This window comes from Notolepis coatsorum, assembly GCF_963971535.1.
Source record: "Notolepis coatsorum genome assembly, chromosome: 4".
Lineage (NCBI taxonomy): Eukaryota > Metazoa > Chordata > Actinopteri > Aulopiformes > Paralepididae > Notolepis > Notolepis coatsorum.
In genome coordinates, this window is record NC_140168.1 from 74,719,444 (window position 1) to 74,746,342 (window position 26,899).

The 26,899-nt window shown below is 43.2% G+C and overlaps 1 protein-coding gene across 1 annotated transcript; it reads right to left on the reverse strand.

The window, feature by feature from the left end:
- Positions 1–881: 881 nt before the first annotated feature.
- On the reverse strand, positions 882–23,032 carry prcc (proline rich mitotic checkpoint control factor). The gene is made up of 8 exons (XM_084311708.1): positions 22,988–23,032; positions 22,371–22,552; positions 22,056–22,103; positions 13,135–13,602; positions 11,993–12,085; positions 6,302–6,448; positions 4,429–4,494; positions 882–1,686 (listed from the first exon to the last, which is right to left on the reverse strand). The coding sequence occupies exons 2-8, from the start codon at positions 22,548–22,550 to the stop codon at positions 1,600–1,602; spliced, it is 1,089 nt and encodes a 362-aa protein (XP_084167834.1). The 5' UTR covers positions 22,551–22,552; positions 22,988–23,032; the 3' UTR covers positions 882–1,599.
- Positions 23,033–26,899: the final 3,867 nt, after the last annotated feature.

Here is a 26,899-nt window from a genome sequence, read left to right on the forward strand (position 1 = left end):
TTAATACACCTGTACAACCACTGCCTGTACACAGTATTAATACACCTGTACAACCACTCTGCCTGTACAGAGTATTAATACACCTGTACAACCACTCTGCCTGTACAGAGTATTAATACACCTGTACAACCACCCTGCCTGTACAGAGTATTAATACACCTGTACAACCACTCTGCCTGTACACAGTATTAATACACCTGTACAACCACTCTGCCTGTACACAGTATTAATACACCTGCACAACCACTCTGCCTGTACACAGTATTAATACACCTGTACAACTACCCTGCCTGTACAGACAGTATTAATGCACTTGTACAACCACTCGGACAGAGCAGAAGCAGACAGTGCTCTCCATGGAACACGTTCTCAGAGAACGGCAGTAGTTTGTTTCGCCACATGGAACAGTGTGCAGCGTCGTTCCCAGAGAACAGTCCTTGTACGAGATCCAACTTGCTGGCAGTGGATAGTGAAATTCATCCTTGCTTGTCAGGAGAGTGTTATCAAGAGTACATCAGGAAGAGATATTGTCACGCCGTGCTTTCAACCATCTAGCGTTCTGGGAGGTTTAGGATGGACATCCATTGAAAACCACCGGAAGGTCAGTTCTCATGTCAGCCAGGGAATTGGAAAATAATCCGTCACTGGGATAAGACGTTGGGAATACTGAGGGCAAACATGTCTAATGGCCAACATTATCACCATGCCGACGGGCTAAAGTGGAGCATTTCAGGTGTACAATCCCCCGCGTGGGAGATTAGAATTTTCGAGAACAGGACATTCTAAACGATGACGTCACAATGGGTACTGGCCACTGAATCCGAGATAGAATTCTGAGAGAATGTTTACATATTTTTTTTTAAAGAATACACCTGAAAGAGTAAAAAACAAAAACAGAAATCAATTTATTACATAATCACGCACAAATTGCATCATTTTTAGGAAATGTATTAAATTAAAGGTCTTCCGGGAAACTACTGTGTAACGGCTATATATAGCAGCTCTGAGGTTTCGACTCCACACTTCTGTACAGGAGCCACATTATACAAAGACAGACCCCCCCCCCTCCAAAAAGAACAACAACTATTGAATATTAACAATGCTAAAAACACAAATTCAGGATGATCAGATATGGGAGAACAACACGAAAGTCCATATTAAGATATCTATACTTCCCTGCATAGTCATTTGATGAAATGCGAGCAACTTTTGGAGACTGTAATCATTTGATTGTTTGGGTGTTGCCGTTTTCTTTTTTGTGTGTGGCCTTGCTACATCGTAACATTACAACTAGCTGACTCGGTTATGGTGTCTAAAACGGCAAAAGCCATTTTGCAGACACCGTCTGGTGTTTTTTGCACTGCAGTGCGTCGTCGGAACACGGCGGTACAACCGCAGAAACCAGCAAGCGAAGACGGGCTGTCTAAAAAAAGAAAAAACTACGTCCGCCAAAAGTTGTTTACCTTCCGTCACAGATGACGTATGAAACTTGTATTATTGTGCATTACTTTCTCTCCACACCGCGGAGGGAAAACTCCCACTTGGGTAGGGAACTCTACGCTCTAGTGTCTGGGGTCAGGGTTCTGCGACGCCGCGGTCTCAGAAGCCGTACTTGGCCTGGGTCTGCCGGCGCGTCAGCCTGTTTTCCGCCCAGTTGTTCTTCAGCTCCAGCTCGCGCTCCTTTGCCTGGAAGTAAGAAGATACGATGTATTTACAGGGTATAATGATGATAATAACAATAATAATAATCCATTACATTTATATAGCGCTTTTCTAGACTCAAAGCGCTCCCCACAATGTAGGGGGGAAATTGCCTCCTTCACCACCACTGGTAGCACCCAACCTTGGGCTACGCATGCTCAATGGCTGCCATACACTGGCACCAGGCACACATCACACTACACAATGGCTGACCGGCTCAGGAGACAGGGATTGACATCAGCCAATTAAGGGGAATGGATTATTAGGTGGCCTTGATGTCAGAGACCTGATTGGGAATTTGACCAGGAACGTTGGAGAACCCCCTACTCTTTACGATAGGCGCCCTGGTTTCTTTAACAACCGAGATTCAGTAAGGACCTCGGTTTAGCATCTCATCCGAAGGACGGCACTCGCAGCTGACTAGTCCAGAGGACAGAGTGCCCCCTGCTGGACAACAACACCACCACTTTCCGACAACAGCCTTGACCGGGGCTCGAACAGGTGATCTTCCTATCATGAGTCCGGAGCTCTACTCATGTAGCCACGCTGCCGGACAAACCACTATCTGCAGGTTTCACCAAGTTAAACGTAAGACTTTTTCAGACCTTTTTAAAATCATTTAGAGCAAAATGTCATAACGGAACATTGACATTGCACTGGTAGCTGCACTTGCTGCATTTGTGCTCCAATTAAAATTCTTGCACGTTCCATACAAGCTCACGCCAGACGCACCAAGCTCCTGGTAGCCCCACAAAAAACTACTTGAATACAAAAACATTGAATGATTTAATATTATTTAATCTCCCGGCAGCCCCCTAAAAATGTAATACATGTGCAAATGTGGCCTTAAATTGTGAATTATGAATTTGATAAGTTTTAAGACTTTTTTTTTTTATCCTCTTTTTCTCCGCCTGATTTTCTATTTTTCTCCCCATCCCAATTTAGTCATTATGCCAATTCCCCCCCTCCCCTACCTGGTTGTTGTGCGCATGTTCCTCCTACTGGTCGGTACAAGGGAACCCTGAAGTCCACCACATGCTTCCTCCGACACATGTGGAGACAGCCAGTGGCTCTTTTTTTCACCTGGCAGCGAGGACTCTCATTGGTGAAGCGTAAGGTGTGGGAGGTCACACTGCCTTCACCATTTCCTGCCTTTCGCTGAGCAGGCGCCCAGACCTGTAGGCGTCGCTGTCCACAACGCCAGATTACCACCCACGACTTCCCTCCCCCTAACTCAGCCAAACGAGTTAGTATGACGACCGGCCCAAGCCGCAGGGCAATGCTGACTCCGGGAGTCGAGACCGCAGCCTCTTGCATTGGTGACGAGCGCAATCTACGCTACGCCACCCGACCGCCTTAGTTTTAAGACTTTTTAATAACCCTGCAGATACCAAGATCTTTTCTGTCCCCGTTTTTCTGCGCATACGTGAACACTCCAAACAATCTCTGACCCCTCTGACACCACGGGAGATGGTCTCAGTTGGGTTTGCTTTTGACAGTGTTTTCACTGTTCAGTTTGATCTTTATGTACAATTTTACTCATTAGGTGAGTCTTCTGGCTAGTGTTTTGGCCAGAATGTTTTGATCCAATGTTTTGATCTGATGTACCATCTTTATATGATTGTTTATACATTTTAAGCAGATAGGGGGACCCAAACTTTTACCATTTCTTCAGGGAGCCAATTGATCTCATAATTTCCTTGCATGTCATTTTGGCAGTGGCCGTCAATGTGTTAATGCCCTACGATCTTGTTGGTTCAGTTCTGGTAGTTTACATGTATCTAGAAGTTCTTGCATATTCCTTTAAAGGTTTCCAATAATAATGAATGAGAGGTTTCATCATTATCATTAGTAAAATAAATTACGTGATTTGGGATTCTAGGTATTCACAGAATGTTGGACTAAGGAGTTGAGGATCAAATCGCAAACCTGTCAGAAGGCGAACATTTAAAAAAAGAAGTAGTAGTGCTGCTTACCGTCTTATATTCCTTATAAGAGACAAAATGGTAAATGGCTGCATTTATATAGGGCTTTTATCCAAAGCGCTTTACAATTTGTTCCTCACATTTGACCCATTCACTCACACATTGGCAGAGGCAACCATGCAAGGTGCCGACCTGCTCATCAGGAGCAGTTAGGGGTTAAGGGTCTTACTCAAGGACACTTCGACACACTGCCTGGGAGGAGTGGGAATTTAGTCCTCATTGTCATTTCTCCCTTTACTGTGTGTAAGTGTGGGGGTGTGTGTTTGTGTGTGAGCGTGCATGTTACTAGGTAACACTAGGTTATTGGTCAATTTACTCTGGCTTTGTTTTATAATGTAGTTTTTAAATGTAAAACCTGCGAGAGCTCCCGATATACTTTACGCTGTATCCCAAGTTCCTCTCACAACTGGCAGTCTCCGCACTAAACACTAAACATTGTGACGCTCGTGTTGAAGTGGTGCATGAAGTGGATAAAATGACAAAGAAATCATGTGATCTTCACCTCGTCTTCCACAAATCTTATTAAATCCTATAGAAGCATCAGCTAAATTACGAAATGTAAATGTAATAGCAACATAATATGGCTGAGAGGAGAGGTTCATTGTTGAATTTGATCAGGTGTATTGCCGTTAACGCTCTACAAATTTGCACGTAATAGTTTTGACGGCCGCTGCAGCGCGTTCTTCATCTCCAGTAGCCCGCGGTGCTATTTAAAAGTCACACATGTTTGAATGTCACACACCTGGTGAATGAGGTACGTGATCTGGTTCTTGCGCCGCTGTTGTCCTGTGGGTTGGTCTCCTTTTTTCTGCAAATACAAGGTAAGAAAAGTTTTTTTTTAAACAGATAAAACATCACTTTCTAGTAGGGCTGGGCGATATGACGATATTATATAAATATCGGGTACAGTTCATTAACGATACACTTTTTCAACGTATCGTGGATATCGTGATGTTTTGCCCAAGAGGATTGTGTCGCGTCAATCTGTCCACACGTTACTCGTTCATATCTCAGCCCGTGCTGAGATATGCCCATTCCGCGGTCTGTTAATACAGTTTTCAATCAGACAGATGTATGGAAAGGCTTTTATTATAACATTCGTTGTAGTAAAATCATTATGCCTAATTTAGTCATCCTGTGAAGCACTGGTCTCCTACTCGACGGCCGCAGGGAGCTAACGTTAGTAGCTTTGTTGATGTTCAGCACACAGGACATTCAGGAAGTCAAAAACTAATAACGCTTGCCGATTGGTGCTAAGAACAGCAGGGCGGGTGCAAGCGGTGTGACATCATTGGCAGACTCGACTGTCAATCAAAATGATTATGTTTCCGTCAGAATGAATGAATGAAAACTGTATTAAAAGGTTGCAGAATGGGTACAATACAGTACAGGAGGATGAAGACCAGAAAAAGACTTTCGGCTTTTTTACATAAGGGTCCTCCATTTTCAATTCATCAAAACATTTAGAGACATACATATATACAGTAGTTTCATTAAAATGCTATTTATTGATTGATTGATTTAAAACTTTAACATATTGCAGAATGGGTACAGTACAGCTCAATACATACAATTGTTAAGGGGATGCAGACCAGAGAAAGACTTTAGTCTTGTTTACATCAGGGTCCCCCATTTTCAATTCATCATATTTCATATCTAAATCATATAATATCTCATATGCAATATATAATCTAATAATCTAAATCTAATATAAAAATGCTAAATGCATGGGTATTTTATTTTGTCTTTAATGTTAGCTTGCAAACTCAAATACTGTCTTGGTAAGCCTCATAATGAATTGTTTGGGGTAAAAAAGAAAAACATCGTGATGTGTATCGTGTATCGCCGAAAGGTCAGAAAATATCGTGATATCATATTTAGGCCATATCGCCCAGCCCTACTTTCTAGTGATGAGAGGCTCCAAGCTCCAAAAACAAACCATCTCACACATGCCATTATATATATATATTGGCCACGATTATATATATTATAAAGCCCCGTTACAGTTGGAACATCTTTCATTGGATCATATCGTAATGATATTGTGATATCGTGGCACACAATTGTGTTGTGTAAATTAAGGATAACTGTAATTTTCAATTGGCATTCTCAAAAGAATGGACACCATTATGGAGCACAACAAATATATATATTTACACAACACAATTGTGTGCCGCGATATCACAATATCATTACGATATGATCCAATGAAAGATGTTCTAACATAACAGGGCTTTCCCTAAACAATGGTAGAGGGGCGCAGCGCCACTATGACTACGCACCAGCGCCACCATGTGTTTATAAAAAAAAAAAAAAGGGCCAGCTATTGGCAACTATTGTGCAACCTTATACAATGTACTTAAATACATTTACCCTTGGTGTTTGCTATTTTATTGAAATTATGTTTTTAAGTTGCAGGAAATTACAGCAAATTACTTTCTTTATTGCAAATGTCTTTGCCTTGAGGACGGGGGTCACAGCCCTCCTCTGGACCACCAGCTACTTGCACCATCTTGTTTGAAGACTCTGGGGAAGCCCTGGATAATATAGAATTATTGTGCGGCCATCGCAGCAGCCCTAGTTTGTTCCCCCGCCAGACAGCGCTGCCCGCTCACCTTGCTGAAGGACTTGCGCTCCTGCTTCTCCTCAGAGATGTTCTTGGTCATCCACTGCTGGTTGCCGCTCAGCTGGTCGTCTCCCTTGATCTCCAGGAACTTCACCTCCTCTTTCCCCCGATTCCTCTTCCCCTGCAGTCTCATGAACTATGGCACAAGAGAGAACCCCTTCAGAGATGGTCTATATGAGAGAACCCCTTCAGAGACGGTCTATATGAGAACCCCTTCAGAGATGGTCTATATGAGAACCCCTTCAGAGATGGTCTATATGAGGACCCCTTGGTCCCCCTGAGTGACTTGGCGCGACCCCGAGTCAGTCGCCATGGGTTTTGCTCAGCAACGAATGTGCACATTTATAGTTATATGTTGTACCACTGTATTGCACATCGTTGCGGGCAAGACCACCCGCATTTCATTGTATACCTGTATGCCGTGACAATTAAAACTCTTGACTTGACTTGACTTCAGAGATGGTCTATATGAGAACCCCTTCAGACAGTCTATAAGAGAGAGAACCCCTTCAGAGACGGTCTATAAGAGCGAGAACCCCTTCAGAGACGGTCTATAAGAGAGAACCCCTTCAGAGACAGTCTATAAGAGAGAACCCCTTCAGACAGTCTATAAGAGAGAGAACCCCTTCAGAGACAGTCTATAAGAGAGAGAACCCCTTCAGGGACAGTCTATAAGAGAACCCCTTCAGAGACAGTCTATAAGAGAGAGAACCCCTTCAGAGACAGTCTATATGAGAGAACCCCTTCAGAGACAGTCTATAAGAGAGAACCCCTTCAGAGACAGTCTATAAGAGAGAACCCTTTCAGAGACAGTCTATAAGAGAGAACCCCTTCAGAGACAGTCTATATGAGAGAAGTTGAACCACTTCAGAGACAGTCTATAAGAGAGAACCCCTTCGGAGACAGTCTATAAGAGAGAGAACCCCTTTAGAGACAGTCTATAAGAGAGAGAACCCCTTCAGAGACAGTCTATAAGAGATAACCCCTTCAGAGACAGTCTATATGAGAACCCCTTCAGAGACAGTCTATAAGAGAGAACCCCTTCAGAGACAGTCTATGAGAGAGAACCCCGTCAGACAGTCTATAAGAGAGAACCCCTTCAGAGACAGTCTATATGAGAGAACCCCTTCAGAGACAGTCTATAAGAGAGAACCCCTTCAGAGAAAGTCTATAAGAGAGAACCCATTCAGAGACAGTCTATACGAAAGAACCCCTTCAGAGACAGTCTATAAGAGAGAGAACCCCTTCAGAGACAGTCTATAAGAGAGAACCCCTTCAGAGACAGTCTATATGAGAACCCCTTCAGAGAGTCTATACGAGAGAACCCCTTCAGAGACAGTCTATAAGAGAGAGAACCCCTTCAGAGACAGTCTATAAGAGAGAGAACCCCTTCAGAGACAGTCTATAAGAGAGAACCCCTTCAGAGACAGTCTATAAGAGAGAACCCCTTCAGAGACAGTCTATGAGAGAGAACCCCTTCAGACAGTCTATAAGAGAGAACCCCTTCAGAGACAGTCTATATGAGAGAACCCCTTCAGAGACAGTCTATAAGAGAGAACCCCTTCAGAGACAGTCTATAAGAGAGAGAACCCCTTTAGAGACAGTCTATAAGAGAGAGAACCCCTTCAGAGACAGTCTATAAGAGATAACCCCTTCAGAGACAGTCTATATGAGAACCCCTTCAGAGACAGTCTATAAGAGAGAACCCCTTCAGAGACAGTCTGAGAGAGAACCCCTTCAGACAGTCTATGAGAGAGAACCCCTTCAGAGACAGTCTATATGAGAGAACCCCTTCAGAGACAGTCTATAAGAGAGAACCCCTTCAGAGAAAGTCTATAAGAGAACCCCTTCAGAGACAGTCTATACGAGAGAACCCCTTCAGAGACAGTCTATGAGAGAGAACCCCTTCAGACAGTCTATAAGAGAGAACCCCTTCAGAGACAGTCTATATGAGAGAACCCCTTCAGAGACAGTCTATAAGAGAGAACCCCTTCAGAGACAGTCTATATGAGAGAACCCCTTCAGAGACAGTCTATAAGAGAGAGAACCCTTTCAGAGACAGTCTATGAGAGAGAACCCCTTCAGACAGTCTATAAGAGAGAACCCCTTCAGAGACAGTCTATAAGAGAGAACCCCTTCAGAGACAGTCTATAAGAGAGAACCCCTTCAGAGACAGTCTATATGAGAGAACCACATTCAGAGACAGTCTATAAGAGAGAGAACCCTTTCAGAGACAGTCTATAAGAGAGAACCCCTTCAGACAGTCTATAAGAGAGAGAACCCCTTTAGAGACAGTCTATAAGAGAGAGAACCCCTTCAGAGACAGTCTATAAGAGATAACCCCTTCAGAGACAGTCTATATGAGAACCCCTTCAGAGACAGTCTATAAGAGAGAACCCCTTCAGAGACAGTCTATAAGAGAGAACCCCTTCAGAGACAGTCTATAAGAGAGAGAACCCCTTTAGAGACAGTCTATAAGAGAGAGAACCCCTTCAGACAGTCTATAAGAGATAACCCCTTCAGAGACAGTCTATGAGAGAGAACCCCTTCAGACAGTCTATAAGAGAGAACCCCTTCAGAGACAGTCTATATGAGAGAACCCCTTCAGAGACAGTCTATAAGAGAGAACCCCTTCAGAGAAAGTCTATAAGAGAGAACCCATTCAGAGACAGTCTATACGAAAGAACCCCTTCAGAGACAGTCTATAAGAGAGAGAACCCCTTCAGAGACAGTCTATAAGAGAGAACCCCTTCAGAGACAGTCTATGAGAACCCCTTCAGAGACAGTCTATACGAGAGAACCCCTTCAGAGACAGTCTATATGAGAGAACCCCTTCAGAGACAGTCTATAAGAGAGAACCCCTTCAGAGAAAGTCTATAAGAGAACCCCTTCAGAGACAGTCTATACGAGAGAACCCCTTCAGAGACAGTCTATAATAATTAATAATTAATAATAATAATTTTAGGACCTGCTCCGAGGTCACCATTTGGCACACATGCGAACCATGCATACAATGCGTATCTGCGATTAACCCATCCCGTCGTCCTTCCCCCCCAAGGGCAGCCGGGAGCAGACAGGCGCCACGTGAGCCGCGCCAGGGGACCAATCCAAGTGCTCCTGTCCGTCTTCGTCAAGGACGCCACAGCGTTAGCGATCTTGTTGTTGTGCATGTTTTTCCATTGGGTTTATCTTATCGGGGGGGGAAACCCTTGCGAGCACGGGGAGAACATGCAAACTCCACACAGAAAGGCCTGGGAGATACCCCACCTGGGTAACTGGCATCATGGAAACCTGGTCCCCAAGCGGGATTCGAACCCTGGACCTTCTTGCTGTGAGGCGACAGTGTTAACCACTACACCACCGTGCCGCCTATAAGAGAGAGAACCCCTTCAGAGACAGTCTATAAGAGAGAACCCCTTCAGAGACAGTCTATATGAGAACCCCTTCAGAGACAGTCTATGAGAGAGAACCCCTTCAGACAGTCTATAAGAGAGAACCCCTTCAGAGACAGTCTATATGAGAGAACCCCTTCAGAGACAGTCTATAAGAGAGAACCCCTTCAGAGACAGTCTATATGAGAGAACCCATTCAGAGACAGTCTATAAGAGAGAGAACCCTTTCAGAGACAGTCTATGAGAGAGAACCCCTTCAGACAGTCTATAAGAGAGAACCCCTTCAGAGACAGTCTATAAGAGAGAACCCCTTCAGAGACAGTCTATAAGAGAGAACCCCTTCAGAGACAGTCTATAAGAGAGAGAACCCTTTCAGAGACAGTCTATAAGAGAGAGAACCCCTTCAGACAGTCTATAAGAGAGAACCCCTTCAGAGATGGTCTATAAGAGAGAACCCCTTCAGAGACAGTCTATAAGAGAGAGAACCCCTTCAGAGACAGTCTATATGAGAGAACCCCTTCAGAGACAGTCTATATGAGAGAACCCCTTCAGAGACAGTCTATAAGAGAGAGAACCCCTTCAGAGATAGTCTATAAGAGAGAGAACCCTTTTAGAGACAGTCTATATGAGAGAACCCGTTCAGAGACAGTCTATAAGAGAGAGAACCCCTTCAGAGACAGTCTATAAGAGAGAGAACCCCTTCAGAGACAGTCTATAAGAGAGAGAACCCTTTCAGAGACAGTCTATATGAGAGAACCCCTTCAGAGACAGTCTATAAGAGAGAGAACCCCTTCAGAGACAGTCTATAAGAGAGCAAACCCCTTCCAGACAGTCTCTATAACAAGAGAGAACCCCTTCCAGAGACAGTCTATATAACAAGAGAGAACCCCTTCCAGACAGTCTATATAACAAGAGAGAACCCCTTCCAGAGACAGTCTCTATAACAAGAGAGAACCCCTTTCAGACAGTCTATATAACAAGAGAGAATCCCTTCCAGACAGTCTATATAACAAGAGAGAACCCCTTTCAGAGACAGTCTATATAACAAGAGAGAACCCCTTCCAGAGACAGTCTATATAACAAGAGAGAACCCCTTTCAGACAGTCTATATAACAAGAGAGAACCCCTTTCAGACAGTCTATATAACAAGAGAGAACCCCTTTCAGACAGTCTATATAACAAGAGAGAACCCCTTTCAGACAGTCTATATAACAAGAGAGAACCCCTTTCAGACAGTCTATACAACAAGAGAACCCCTTCCAGAGACAGTCTATATAACAAGAGAGAACCCCTTCCAGACAGTCTATATAACAAGAGAATCCCTTCCAGAGTTTATATAAAGAGTCTCATTGAGACTCTCTCATGAACTACAACACAAGAGAGAACCCATTTCAGAGACAATCTGTATAACAACAAGTCTTGTAAATAAATGTGATGTTATAATTAGCTGCATATTTAGATGAAATGTGAGTTTTAAAGATGTTTTAAATGAATAACCATCACTGCACAAGGGGAATCACACAGTAAGTGGTTGCCATGGGAACTAAGGACTCTCTGGCAGAAACCACCAGATGGTGCATGCATAGAAGCTGGTCTAAGTGGGAAAGACACATTTCATTCACTATCGCAAGATGTTCTTCTTTGACCAAATTAACCATTCAGTGTCATGAGTCATTAACCAGTTACTTCAATTATGAAAGAAAAGCAATGATATACATTTTATGACAGATTCATAGATACAGATGGCTCCCCATTCAAAGAAATAGGGGCCTGGTTAGTCTCGTTAGTCCCCGTTATTAGGAAATAGCTTCTCTTTAGAGGGGATAATAGACACTGATCCCACCCTGGTCTCATGGTTCCAGGGTCTTAATTCACCTTCATGATGGATACTATGAGAACAACATAGGTGAACGGCAGGGGTGTGGAAATAACTAATAAATAATGTTATCTCCATGCATTGATATGAATGTGTACATCTTCAGATCTGCAGCGATATGTAAGATTGATAATCGATATTATAATTAAATTAATACATGTGTGCATCTATTTAATGAATTTATGAAGATAATGCTGTACACCAATACCCGGTTTTAATTGCATGCATTAAATTGTTGTTGACCGAGTCAGTTCCACCACACTTGTACGCCAGTACCCGTTAACATTACTGAAATGTATTTAAACAAACCATTACCAAAACAAAAATGTAACTAATATTTACTTCAATAATCAGAATGGAGTTGCTGGTTGAATCGTCTCCGTTCCCCCAGAGAAAACAACACACTTCTTACCGCTTCTTCCTCGAACATGGCAGAGGAGGTGGGCTCTTCATCGTCATCCAATCCGGCGTTAGGATCCGGGTAATATGGCTCATTATAGTAACCCTGTCCGATGGGGAAAAGTTTGGAATGTTACTCAAATTGATGCTGCGGTAAAGTTGAAAACACAAGAAGAGCGTACACGTCATTCATGAAATGGAAACATCTTTTGGAGACACCCCTGGTGAGAGACATCCGTTATTGTTTTATTTTTTTTATCTACTTTTTCTCCCGTTTTCTATTTTTCTCCCATCCCAATTTCGTATCGTCCAATTCTACCCTCCCCTGTCTCTAACGCTGTTAGGCCATGCCTCCCACAAGCCGGCTGCAATGTGGACTAAGCCTTACATCTCGAGGAAGCAGCAGTCGCATCTTTTCACCTGCACAGCGCGATCTCTCAGCGTCGGGGGTCTGCGTTTGGAGGGCACGCCGCCCCCGTCGCTTCCTGATTCTGCTGCGCAGGCGTACCAACCGACCTGTAGGAGTCGCTGTCCACAACGTCCGATCCCCACCCATCAGCTTCCCACCCCCTAATACTGCCAATTGTATTAGTATGAACGACCAGCCAAGCTGATAGCAATGCGGAGAGCTGGGCTCGAACCCAGCGTCTCCTGCATTGGTGGTGAGCGCCTTGCCCACTGCACCACCTAGCCGCCCGACATCCATTATTGTTCAGGGACTCTGATGTTGTTGGTTTGATCAGTCTCTTGTACTATTGCACTGTAGGCTCAAGTACTCATACTATCATCAAGCCACCAGACTCATGAACACTATTTAGTCATTCTGATTTTATTTATTTATGTATTTAGTATTTTACATTGATTTTATTCTACTGTTGCACTTTTCATATCAACCACACTCAGCACTGTCACTTTCTCATACATCACTATTATGCTGGTTTTCATTGTGTTTTTGTGTATTGTATCGGTCTATTGTGTATTTTATTGCCATGCTGTAGGTCGAGCGGGCAAGACCCAAGAATTTTGCTCTTTTTTGTATGTGAAATATGACAAAGATGCAACAATAAAGCTGAATCTGAAATCTGAATCTGATCTGTTTGAATCTTAACCGATTTGAATGATAACCATGGTAAACAGAAAACAAGGCGTCGTTACCTGAGCCTCTGGCCCTGCAGGCTGCTGGTACTGATTCCCCCACGCCCCTCCCCCGGCGCCCGGAGGGGGGGCCCCGAAGTCGAGAGGGGCGTCCGATGGGCTGGGGCCGCTCTCGGGTCCGGGATGAAGAGGAAGGAAGGGTTTCGGGGCCTCGGGCTCCAGACTGGCGACCGCGGGCTTGGAGCCGTCGCCCAAGGAGAAGTAGTTCCCGGGGGTCACGTCGTCGTCGTTGTCCGCGTCGTCTGAGGCGATCTGTCGCGCCAGGTGCAGGGCAGCCGACTTGGCTGCGGCTTTGATGGCGGAAGGGGAGGCACTGGAGCTCGGGAGACCCTGTGCTGGCTTTCCGGGCCGGGGGGTCATGGGCCCCGGGCGCTTGGTGAGAGTGTGGGGAACCAGTGGTCTATTGGTCTCCTTTATGCTCATGTTTCTAGGCTGGGGCAGAAGGGAGGACAGGCCTGTCCCTGGAGCCTAGGGGGAAAAGTGTTGGCGACAGAGACAGGTTGTCTTGTTTAAGAAAATATAAGATATTCCTTTATTGATCCCCTTGGGGAAATTCAGGCGTCAAGAGCAGCATGGGGGGGGGGGTTCCGTTATCCGGTAATTACCGTTTTTTTTACCGGGAATATCTGTTGAAGTCCGACATATTTAGATCTCTCTGGTCATAATGTCCTGTGCGCATTCAGGCCAGAATGGAAAGGCAAATTCTCAGGCAAATGCAACCAACCAGAAGGCGAGATTGTTCTGAGTTTACAGCACTTTCACCCGCCTCTGCTGTGCTCAGCACCAATGGGAAGCGACTATTTGCTTTTTGAGTTTCTTAAAGTCGGCCATTGCTTTAGTTCTACTCAAGAGTAAACTTGACTCAACAACACTGACATGCGGCAACTTTTCCGAGACAGTAAGTTCATTTAACTTATTCTAGTCTAAAGAAACATATATATTACTATTGCTATTGATAAATCTAGGTAACGTGAATGCCACAAAACGAATGCCTTTTGTTAACACTTTGATCGCCATGGGTTAAATTCATAATTTACCATCCCTCGCCATCTCTATTTGTCTATGGAGAAGTTCCCCTTCTTTGCAGGGCTATAACTTTTTAAATTCTATTGCTAAATTGCCATTATTATGGCCCATTCAATGTCCTATATGTATTGTTCAGGGTGTAGCAACGTTAAACTTTTTCATTCACATATTCATACTAAAATATGGTCTAAAGTACAAGTATGTTTTTATCGTTTTCTGCAGCTTTCTTCAGAACGTGATTTATAGAATGTGCCAATACACTTCCTGGTGGAAGCTCCAGCAAAGAAAATGTCAATAAGGCAGGCGCCTATGCCGCGCCACCATCTTGCAATGCAAGATGCACTCAATGCAGCAATAATTTTTCAGCAAAGCCTAATAAAAGTGCAATAAACAAAACGGATACATTCACTGTGTGTTCTGCCTGTCATTTGTTGATGAAACAAAACTAACATCAACACAAGTGACCACCAAGAGCGGATAGTTTAGTCTAAAAAACGATCGGTAGCATTGTTAGCTGCATGCTAACGTCAATGGAGTATGCCATTATAACAATATAGCATTGTGGCTAGAAGCTAACGTTAGCTCACGCTACTTAGCCAGCACGAAACTGATGATATCGCGAGCTATCAGTAGTTAGATAACATTAGAGACAACGCTGTGTGTATTAAACAAAGGTGAATAGATGACTGGGCCATTTTGTTTAATGCTTGTTAAGTTGAAAGAGGAACTCTGAGCTAACAGGGTCTGAATCCTGATAGCTCACGTTAGCCAGCTGCTCATGCAATCGGTAATGCTAGCAGAATGAATGGATGTAAACTTTATTTAACATATTGCATATGGGTACAATACAATACGGCTCAATACAAACAATTGTTAAGGGAATGCAGACTGTTGTAGCTTGGACTGGGGTCCTTATAACAATAACTTGACAACACATGGTAGCTGAAGCTATTTGGGACACGGAGCTCTGTCCCAAACACACACACTGTTGTCACCGGAAGGGCACGCAGATGGTATCTACTGCGCATGGGCGTTTTCGCAACAACTGCTCCGTGCTGACTACACGCTGTTGTCGAAGCGTTTTTTTTGCGTATCTCCAAACGCAAACACAATTTTGCGTTTCAGCCGTATCCACAAAAAAACGCCAAAAAACGCATTTCTGTGTAGATAGGACATCAAACGTCGTCAAAAACGTATAAAAAAACGCCAGGAATACACTAGTCTAACCATAGCCTAAGACTGTTCGTAAACAGTGAAAACAAACAACTCAAACAAACTCTCCCCAATCCCAAAACTAGAGTCAGTGGAGCAGCTCCAGACTTTATGACATCACAAGCCTTACTTCTCTGGTTTATGGCTTTATGAGAGAATAGGTCATGTTCACACATACAATGGGCCTCATGCATGAAGCGATATAAGATTTAACAGATTTCGTTCTTAACACTTTCTATGCCACTCACGAGTTTTCTCGGAATTATTAATATCTCGTTGAAAGCCTCTCACGAGATTTCTCGGATTTTGTTTTTTAGCGATCTGAAATCATATTGCATCACGCGAGCCTACCCTAGTCTACCCGAGCGCCGCCGGCGATCAGATGTGGAAAAAAGCGCCCCCTATCGTCTCCCAGATGACATAAGGGATTTTGGAATGGACTCAATGAAAATGGATGGGGAAAAAAATCCTGTACTCCACATTTTCCAGTCCACCCATGCAGCCGGAGTACCAGAGTTCATTCAGGGGGCTCTGAGCCCCGTGGAATCATGTGTTCTACTGTATCACGTTGGATCTATACTTATCGATTTTTTCGAATGGTGATCAGGAATTGGAATATACCAGTTGGATACCATCTGATGTCAGGTAAGGAATCTATGTTATCAGTGTTAGGATAATCAGACTAATTTTGATGAAGATATAAGCTGTTTTGTGAAATGTCCTCTATCGGTTTCACTGTAAAAATCCAAGAGGAAATGAACACAGCGATTATCCGTGCACGGCTCGAATGGGCGTGCGTGTATGTATAATATTGATCATCTAGCGTTTATTTGAAAACGATTCATAAATAGGCCGACAAATATCAACGTTCTGGAATATTCCAGTAAAAGACGATTATCATAGAATGCCCCAGAATGGACTGTTTTTTACCTCAAAACTGGTGCTTTTCAAAATGCTCTCAAACGAAAATGAAGCGATAAAAAACCAATCTGCCTTGACAGCACTGACTGGAAAAGGATTCTTTGATAAGCGACGGGCAGATTAGACACATAGCCATAATTTAAAACATAGATTAGGCGATATTAACGATAACATTGGCGCCGATGGTGGCATTCAAGAGCTAACTCTGGCGCCACCTCGTGGCACTGAAAGTGTTAACTAGCATTTCCTCTTACTTTGTTCTTACCTGGGATTCAGCAACGTTTTCTTATTGTTGCTTTTTTCTCAGGCAAGAACAAATTATAAGAGTGGTCGAGAGCACTCTTACAGAAATAAGAAATTCTTACCCAGAGAAACATTTAAAAAAGACTACCGTAATTCCTCTAATAGTAACCGGTATTCAATTGAAAACCGGGTCTCTATTAATGACCGGGTGCGCTGTTGAGCTAAGCAATTATAAGCCGGCCTCCTAATACAAGCCGGGTTTCATGTATATTAGAGGAATTACGGTATTTCCCTCAACGGATTTACCATAGGCAATATATTTTGTTATTGTTGTTATATGCTGGCCTGGCTGTGCAGTAAATACCATATAATGTGTTAATGTTTACCAAGAGAGTAAGCCTACCTCAGAATTGTATAAAACAAAGTTATTATTATTATTATTATACCAGTATTGTGATTGTACTATTTTACTTTATTTAACTTTTTTTGACCACCTGTAATTAATTGCACTGTTTACTACCGTATTTCATACAGTACTTGGTTTCAATAAATGAACCCAGTACATTTTACTGGGTTCAAACTGACACAAAATGTTGATTTATTCATTATGATCCGTTTGAAAATTTGAAATATAGGCCTCTCTCTTATACATGCCTCCTCCTAATACAAGCCTGGTATCCGCTACAGTTGAAAAAAATACAAGCCGGGGTTACTATTAGAGGAATTACGGTATATTCATAATAATAATACATACGATTTATATAGCGCTTTTCCTAATTCTCAAAGACACTTTACAAAACAAACAATATAATACAATACAGTTTTAGTTTTTATAAAAAAAAAATATATAAAATGGTGAGGAAGGAGTTCATGGGTTGAAAGCAAACCATTGGTCAATTGCCCCCAAATACAGTACCCCCAAATACGACTTTATAAACCCATGCAGAACTTTTCAATAATTATTATTATTATTAGGGCTGCAACCATTAGTCGACATAATCGACGATGTCGATTATAAAAAATCGTCGACGAGAAATTGTTGCGTCGATTAGTCATTAAAAAAAAAAAAAAAAAAAATTATTTATTTAATTTTTTTTTTTTTTTTTTGTGCACTACCTATCTTTGTGAGAGTGGCTTCTCAGGGTTCCAGACAACATCATAACATGATGATCCCATAGCAAATTTTGGACATTGAAAACATTGTTCCCCTGCAGGAGATGATGATCAGACTAGACACACAATACATTACACACGCACTCCTCTCACTCACACACAGCGATCAGAGTAAGACACACACATACACACTCCTCTCACTCACACACAGCGATCAGAGTAAGACACACACACATACACACTCCTCTCACTCACACACAGCGATCAGAGTAAGACACACACACATTCACACTCCTCTCTCTCACACAGCGATCAGAGTAAGACACACACACAAATTACACAGTACACACACTCCTCTCACTCACACAGCGATCAGAGTAAGACACACACACATACACACACACACGGACTCCTCTCACACACAGCAAACAAAAGTTATTTAAAGTACACTTCCACTTTAATTTGTATTATTTAATTTATTTATCTTGTTATGAGTGATTGCTGTATTGTTCTTCAAATACATTTTCATTTAAAGTGGCTTAAAGATCCAAATTCAAATGTTTCATGAGTCATTATTTTAATTTGCTATGGGATCATCATGTTATGATGTTGTTGTTTGGTCCTGACAAGAGTCTCAAAGTCTGGGGTGATGGTAGACAAGCAACTCTGAGGTCATGCTCAATGTCCAATCTGTTCCTCTGCTCTGTCTTCAGCTGGACCAGAGCTGAGAAGCCACTTTCACAAAGATAGGTAATAAAAAAAAAAAAAAAAAAAAAAAAATCCTTTTTTTTTTTTATTGTTGTTGTTTACATTGGTTTTCGATTAGTCGACTAATCGAAAAAATAATCGGCAGATTAGTCGACTACCAAATTAGTCATTAGTTGCAGCCCTAATTATTATTATAACTTATTGCGTGCGTTCTGCTTCTGAAATGGATTATATATTGCTGTTAGAACAGTTAGATTCTGGCTGCCCAGGCCATACGCATATAACGCATATTTACAACCTCTCCTCTCCTCTCCTCTCCTCTCCTCTCCTCTCCTCTCCTCTCCTCTCCTCTCCTCTCCTCTCCTCTCCTCTCTTCTCTTCTCTGTATAGATGTAGCAGTACTGTCTATCTGTATGTCATGTATGTCATATAATTGTCCTGATGAATTGAAAATGGGGGACCCTGATGTAAACAAGACGAAAGTCTTTCTCTAGTCTGCATCCCCTTAACAATTGTGTGTATTGACCTGTACTGTATTGTACCAATTCTGCAATATGTTAATAAAATGTTCAATCAATCAATCAAAACTCTACTCCACACCTAAATTTCTGAGCGCACTCTGAGTTTTAGTCACGGACATTTCAGAGAGAGATGACAGAGATGGCAGTGATTCCCAACCTGGGGTCCGCCAGGGGGCGCAGGGGGTCCGCCAGACCACAGATGATTTGATTTTTTTTTTTTTTTATAGAAATATTTAATTAGCATATTTGTATCATCAGAAGCATGAATAGTCTCTCCACTACAATAAAAAATAAAGATAAATAAATAAACATCTAGACATGATTTTTGAACGTTAACAGTAGGCTACCGAGTAGCCGCTAAAACGCGAATCAGTTGACTGTATCACTTTCCGTAGCTAGCCTAGCACGCTAGTTAACTTTCTCGGCTCGTCTGCAGTCAGCCGCCAGAGGCGAAAATGTGTGACAAACGAAAAGGAGATGACGGCAGCTCATCTGCAAAAAAAGTTAGGACCTACAGCAATCGCGAAAATTACATCACCATGGGCTTCACTGAGGGACCAGACAAACAACCTGAGTGTGTGATTTGTGGAGAAAAGTTGGCAAACTCGAGCCTGAAGCCCAGCAAGCTGAAGAGACATCAGGCGTCTAAGCACCCAGAAACCGTTGGAAAGGATCTGGACTTTTTTCGGAGGAAAGAACAGTCTCTCAAGGCGAACAAGCCTGTTGATGTTAGAGTAGCGTGGAGCAGGGGTGGCAGTGATTTACAGAAGGCTACCGAAGCCTCCTTTAAGTGTTCGCTTTTAATTGCAAAAGCAAAGAAACCGCACAATATTGGCGAGCAGCTCATCAAACCAGCCTGCATCAAAATGGTTTAGAAACTGTGCGGCCCACAAGTGGCGGATAAACTAAAATCAGTACCACTCTCGAACAATGTAGTGAAAGACCGAATTGATAAGATGTCAAGTGATTGCGAGCAGCAGCTGTCAGAAAAGCTTAGAAAGGGTCCATTTGCCATATAACTTGATGAAACTACAACTGTCGCAGACGAGGCTGTGCTCATCGTTTATGTGGAGTATATCGAAAATGAGGATCTGAAGCAGGACATTCTCATGTCAGTCAACCTTACTACCACCACTCGAGGTGAGGATATTTTTACTGCAGTGGATTCTTACTTCATTCAACATAAATGCAAACCGTTCACCATTAGGGCCTGATTTGAGAGGATGAATACAGGATTTGAATATTGGCCAACATTTTGAAATACATATGGTGCAAGATGAGATTTGTTGATTGAAGACACAAGTCAAAGAAGCATAGTGGGTCTAATTATGGTGCATATGCCTGTGTATAAGCAGTTTGTTATTAAAATGACAAAAAAAAGTATTAAAATGACAAAAAAAAAGTATGTTATGGTATTTTATTAGAAGGGGGGTCCAGGAATTTCATCAGAGATGTTTGGGGGTCCCTGGGGGAAAAAAGTTGGGAACCCCTGACCTATAGGTTCGGAAATACCGGATCTGTCACCTGTCATCTCTCTCTGAAAGGAGAGAGCATAATACGGATCAGCGGCATATATATATCAGTATACTGCGTGCCGCGATTGTCTTGACAAGCGCGCAGCCAGTCGTTCAGTAGGCCTATTGACAAAGCCTACTTTGCTGGAACGATTTATTTCGCACTATACAGTACGTATACGTATAAGTACAAGTATAAGTGTTTATTTGTCATCAGATTAACACACACACATATGCGATGATCGACCCACAGGAACACACACACATGCACTGAGTCGCAAGCCGTGAGACGTGTGTGTGTCATTTTGAGATCGCAAAGCGCTTCCTGTTGAATATATCAGACAGCGATCAGATGGCGAAACTCGGCTGTTTTACACCCGCCTCATTCGCCTTATAAGGAGATGGTGGGCGTGTCGGTATGCAAATGAATTTAGCGCAAACGCGCTTTTGAGTTTAAGAATGAGTGGGATTCATCATGCAAATTTCCTGGGTACGCACAGATTTCGACGTTAAGAACGGCTTGATGAATGTGGCGGTGGCTTTTCTTATTGTTCTCTTAACACATTCGGGACGGGCCACGGATAAATCTGTGGTTCGAATCCACCGGTTGAGGACCAACCACGGACATGTCCGTGGCAAGGTTGTTTTGGCTTTTATTCCATTTTAATAACCTACCCAAGGTCACCGAGCGGCACTGCAGAAGTACACTACTCTTTGAATTCGAAAAAGTGCATTACCGGCCAGATCCTCTTAGGGGCGCTATCTCGATAATGCAGTGTTCCCTGTGGCAGAAGTTGTCTTGTTTTTTCTGGATTTCCAATGTAGTTTTCTACTAACCTGAAGCGATGCCTATAGCCTGTTACACGGATTACGTTTTGGGACGCGGATTTCACTATGCAGTAAAGGAATATATCATCAGCCAATGGACATATCGATCTACCAGATGGCGATCGATAACTGGGAAATGCTCTGGGGGATCCAACCGGCCCACGGTAAGATCTTTTTCACGTAAATTACAAGCTGATCAGACCTTGTTTTGATAGCCATCCACCCGGTCAACGAATGTGGCTACTGAGGCTAACGCGGTTATTGGTAATCAATCATCAGAAACAACGTCCCCCCCCCCCCCCCCCCCCCCTTCATGCATTCATGGTGGACCATCAATACCGATCATATGCAGTTTGAGTTTTAACTGTAGCTTCTGTATATCTGAAATGCCATTGGATTTAACATTAGTAGCTTAGCGGCCTGTATCTCGCCTTCCAGGAAATATCCTAGCCAAAATCCCTTATAACGCTTATATTCAAAGAATATCTGAGAAAATAGCAACAATAAGAAAACTTTGCTGAATCTCAGGTAAGAACAAAGTAAAAGGAAATGCTAGTTAAGAACGAAATCTGTTCTTATATCGCTTCATGCATGAGGCCCATTGTTTATACTTTCCTGGGCCATGGAAATAACTAAATAACTGATCTTAATTTGGGTGGTGATGTTCTCCCCCATAACTTGTGCACACAAGAACAGTCGTGACTGGGATGTCAGGATGAACACCTGGTCCAGGATGTAATACTGGATATTGAGTACTCATTGCTGAGACAGCATGATGAAGGCAGTACGAGCGGAGAAAAACCCTTTTAGCAGCTCCAGCTAGAGAGGTTCTTACCGGAGTCTGTGCTCTCTTCTTAACAGGTTCATCATCGTCAGAGTCCGACTGTTGATAAGACAAAATCACTTTTACAATCATTACCAACACCTGCATAATATACATCCATCTCTTTTTACAGTGCATTGAACAAATGTGGCAGAAATTGCCAATACTCTGTTACCCAGACCTCTTACATCAGATTAGAATTATTACTATTGTTATTGCACTTTACTGTTACATTTGCACTCTGGTTAGATTCCCACTTATTTTCGTTGTACTGTACTTGTGCTGTACAATGAACCTGAATCTAATCTAAAACAACTCCTCACTTACAGCCGCTCCTCTGATCTGTGGTACAGTGATCTTGACAGGTCCCGTCCTCTTCTTGGGCTTAGGTAAACTGGACAGTCCTGCTTTGGGAGCAGGGAGGAGCGAGGAGAGCCCTCCTTTGCTGGGTTTGCTGGATGTCTCTTCCGAGTCACTGTCACTGCTCCCGTAGGCTACTAGAGACATGTCTGCAGGTGATATTATTATTATTATATTGGTTAATGGTGAGGGTTCTGCAGCAACTATGTGGACATGAATACGTCCACTTGTCCCTCTTCTGCAAATGTTTATGGTGCAGTAGTTATCTGATCAATCTCACGACTTCAAATCTAACGATATATTTATATTTGATGAAAATATTACAGGAACAGGTCAGGAGGAAATGGCAGTGGGTTGACTGAGGCCCTCGGTGCGGGCTGAGCTCCGACCCGAGCCCGGGGCTTCACACACAAACTAGGCCACAGGAGACTATTTCACACGTCCTTCGTCCGCCAAGACGAGCTGCGTTCATATCACCATGATAATACTAGTGTTACAGCATCAATTCGTTACGATATAAGGGTTTTCCCTCCGCGAGAAGAAAATAGGACTGTTTTTTTTAAACAAGTTGCATGGACACCTACCGCCGAGCTAATTCCCTAGCAGAATGAAAACATCGTCTCTCTCCACAACCAAAACATGTTGGACGTGGTCGCTACTGCGCGGCGCTCTGCGCATCATGCGGCCTCGCTAGCGCAGCATTTCGTCCCTTCCATTGATTGATTGATTGATTGATTGATTGATTGATTGATTGATTGAAAACTTTATTAACAGATTGCAGAATGGGTACAATACAGTACAGCTCAATACACACAATTGTTAAGGGGATGCAGACCAGAGAAAGACCTTGTTTACATCAGGGTCCCCCATTTTCAATTCATCATATGACGTCAAAATACTTCCCAAAGGTCAGTGAATACCACGATCACAACACCAGAGGAAGCTCCACAAATCATGTTAAACCCAGATTCGGCTCAAACAAGGGACTAAACACGTTTCGCAATTATGCCACATCAATGTGGAACGCAAAATACGAAATACGAAAAAACGAAAGAAAAAAAACGTACGGTTATGTATATAACCATAGTTATATGAGTATAGTGACGCTCAGCGTCATAGTGCAAATACTCCACCTCAGTACTTGCGCACTGAATAAAAACTCACAATGTACCTTTACATACCAACATCTGTCTGACCACACCCCCATCTGCTACCTACATAAGCAGGGGTGTGGCCATGCCCTCATCTCCTTCCCAATCTTTCACCACAAGGCAAGATCAAGGGGCCGCAGGGGAGTCCTGACGCTGAGCGTCACTATACTCATATAACTATGGTTATATACATAACCGTACGTTATATTATCGTATAGCTCTGCTCAGCGTCATAGTGCAACACAGGAGCTGAGCAGAGCTGAGCTCGACAAATGTACCCCACTGAGGCCCCCCACAACCATCAGAACCGGGGAGGACCCGAGCCCCCCCGACCCTCCCTATTGGAGGACGGGAGGGAGACGGATCCGACTGCGCGAAGAAGAGCTTGAGCAACTCAACGCACAGGGTGAGCAGACCGTGGGGCGTACCCACGACTACACAAACGCACAACCCGCATGCCACTAGGGAACAAACGGAAAAGGAACAAACCCCTGTTACCACCCCTAAAATCACGGGGTCAAGAGCAAAGCCCAACCCCGTGGCAAGGCCGTAGCAGCGGAGCGCGAAGGAGGACCCAGACCCAGAAGGGACAGGACCCCCCGAAATCGAACGAGATCCGGCGTGTTCAGGGTGGCATGGCTGTAAACTCGAAGCACTCAAGAGGCTACACCTACAGCGGGAGCAGGCAGCGCACCGGGGAGACGACCTCCCTTTTCTAGAAGAGGTCGATCCCTCAATCCAGGCAGCAGGCACTTGACCTGAGCCTGGAGCACTGCGGACTAGACAGGCGCCAAAGGGGTCAGCTGAAACAGCACCCCGGCGGAAGGGGCGTATGCTGGCATTGTTGTGCACCATGTCACAGCCTCCACAAAACCCCCCCGACTCTTAACCCAGGAGTTGACTCCGCTCCAACACACCAGGGAACCAACCACCCCCTTGGTTCTAACATGAGGTGGTTGTTCCTATAACCCCTCAAGAAAAAACTCCAGGTGGACGTTGCTCTGCTAAGCGAAACGCACATTCTAGAGAAAGACATAGATACGTTAGCGGACAACACATATCATAATATTAGTCACTCTTCTTTTGGTACGAGAACTCGGGGTGTAGCCATAGTCGTTAGACGTAAGTTGAATATTGAATTAAAGGGAGTATGGTCTGATGTAGATGGTCGGATATATAGCTAAGATTGTATATCGGGTATACTATCTTCCCGAGCCCCAAGATGGCGATTTAACTCGATGCTGCTTAATAACAAGGAATTCATTACACAACTCAAAGAAGCTCTTACAGTATTCCTACGGGAGAATGCAAACTCGGTGCAAGACCCCAGAATAATATGGATGTCGGTAAAGGGAATGATCAAGGATTTCACTGATAGCTTTTCCTCCAAAATGCGCAAGAATCGATGCACAAAACTGGCTGAACTGGAAACGCTTTACTCAACGTTATTTAATTCTTTACAATACAACAACTCAACTCGACTAGAAAATCAAGTTAAGGTACTAAAAAAAGAGATCAATGCCATATACAGACAACAATCGGAAATACAAATACGTAGCACAAGACAACAGCAGTACTCCCAAGGTTCTAAACCTAGTCACCTATTAGCCATGCGATTAAGAATTAATGCAAAATGTGCAGATATAACTACCATTAGAGCACAACAAGTACTTGAAACAGACCCTGAAAAAATAAACGTGACATTCAAAGAATTCTACTCCAACTTATATAAATCAGAAACAACCTTCGATCAAAACAAAATGGACACATATCTTAATCAAATTATTCTCCCTAAACTTTCAGAGGATGACGCTAAACAGTTAGAAACACCGATCACACTAGAGGAACTCAAGAAGGCCATATCCGAAATGCAAAGTGGTAAGGCTCCTGGAAGAGACGGTATCCCACCAGAAATGTACCTCTCTTGTTGGGACATAATTGGACCCTTATTACTAAATATGATCTTATACTCAGTCAAGGAGGGGAACTTCCATAAGAACGACAATATTGCACTCATAACAGTCCTTCTCAAAAAAGACAAAGACCCCACCAAGTGCGGTAGTTACAGACCCTTAAGCCTCCTCGGAACCGATATCAAACTGTACTCTAAGGTATTAGCCATCAGATTACAAAAGCATATGACGTCTTTAGTTGAGCCAAACTGGCTTCATAAGAGGCCGTGTGGTAATATTGACGTTGAATTTCATAATTAATATGTGTGAATAAATTAGAGAACCATAATGTAAAGCCAGGTGTACCTTTCAATAGCAGAGTGGACTCAGTGGCTAAATAAGGAACCATACTTGAGACAGTTGCATCAGATAACAGCAGCAACAGTTATTTCAACCCCCACTCAAGCAATTACTAATTTAGAGAACAAACAACACCTTCTCGAATTGACTGAATGTAAATGTAGAAGCAGAGACAGCTGGGTTGAACACAGGGCAGACCAGTTTAGACTTGTTGAAGAGATGATTAGTCATGGACACTAAGTCACAAACAAAGTTATCTATTAATCAACTGTTTAGTATCAAAAGAGTAAACCATAATATTAGAAATGTGTAAATTCATATACACGGGAGATACAGTTGGTAAAAGGTTTATTGGAACAGGCCTCTGTACTCATCAAGCGGCCACACCAAGGAGGGGGGCCACCAAGACCCCCCCTCTGTTTACTGAAAGAAGACTCACACAGCAACCACACCGACGGGGGCCACCAGCAGAACCCCTCTGTACTCAGCAAAAGACCACACCGACGGGGGCCACAGACAGGCCCCCTCCATCTCTGTCCCATCACGTCGCCACAGCCCAGAGGTGGGGGCAGCCCGAAGTCGGCTTTCCTTCCACTTAACGCCCCTGCAAAAAAAGATATAACCCTCCCAGGAGAGATACCTATGGTAAAACATTTTAGATGTTTGGGAGTGGAAATATTCCCCACCATAAGACAAACGGTGAAGCACAATTACACAAAAATCCAAAACAAAATCAAAGACGACCTTGATAGGTGGGCAAAACTTAAAAACTCAGTACAGGCACGGATATCAATAGTTAAGATGGACGTACTACCTAGAATCAACTTCTTCAGCTCAATGCTACCGTTACCCCCTCCAGAGGGTTACTGGAAAAAATTACACTCCTCCACATACAAATTTATTTGGAATAAAAAGATCCACCGCACAGAGAAATAAAGCAGAAGGTGGCATGGCATTTCCAGATTTTTTCCACTATTTTAAGGCGTACACATTAAGACCATTGACAACATGGTTTGATCCCCAAGCATTAGTATCCTGGAGAAAATTAGAAGAAAACATAGTAGCCCCACATAGACTGAAGGACATAGCATAC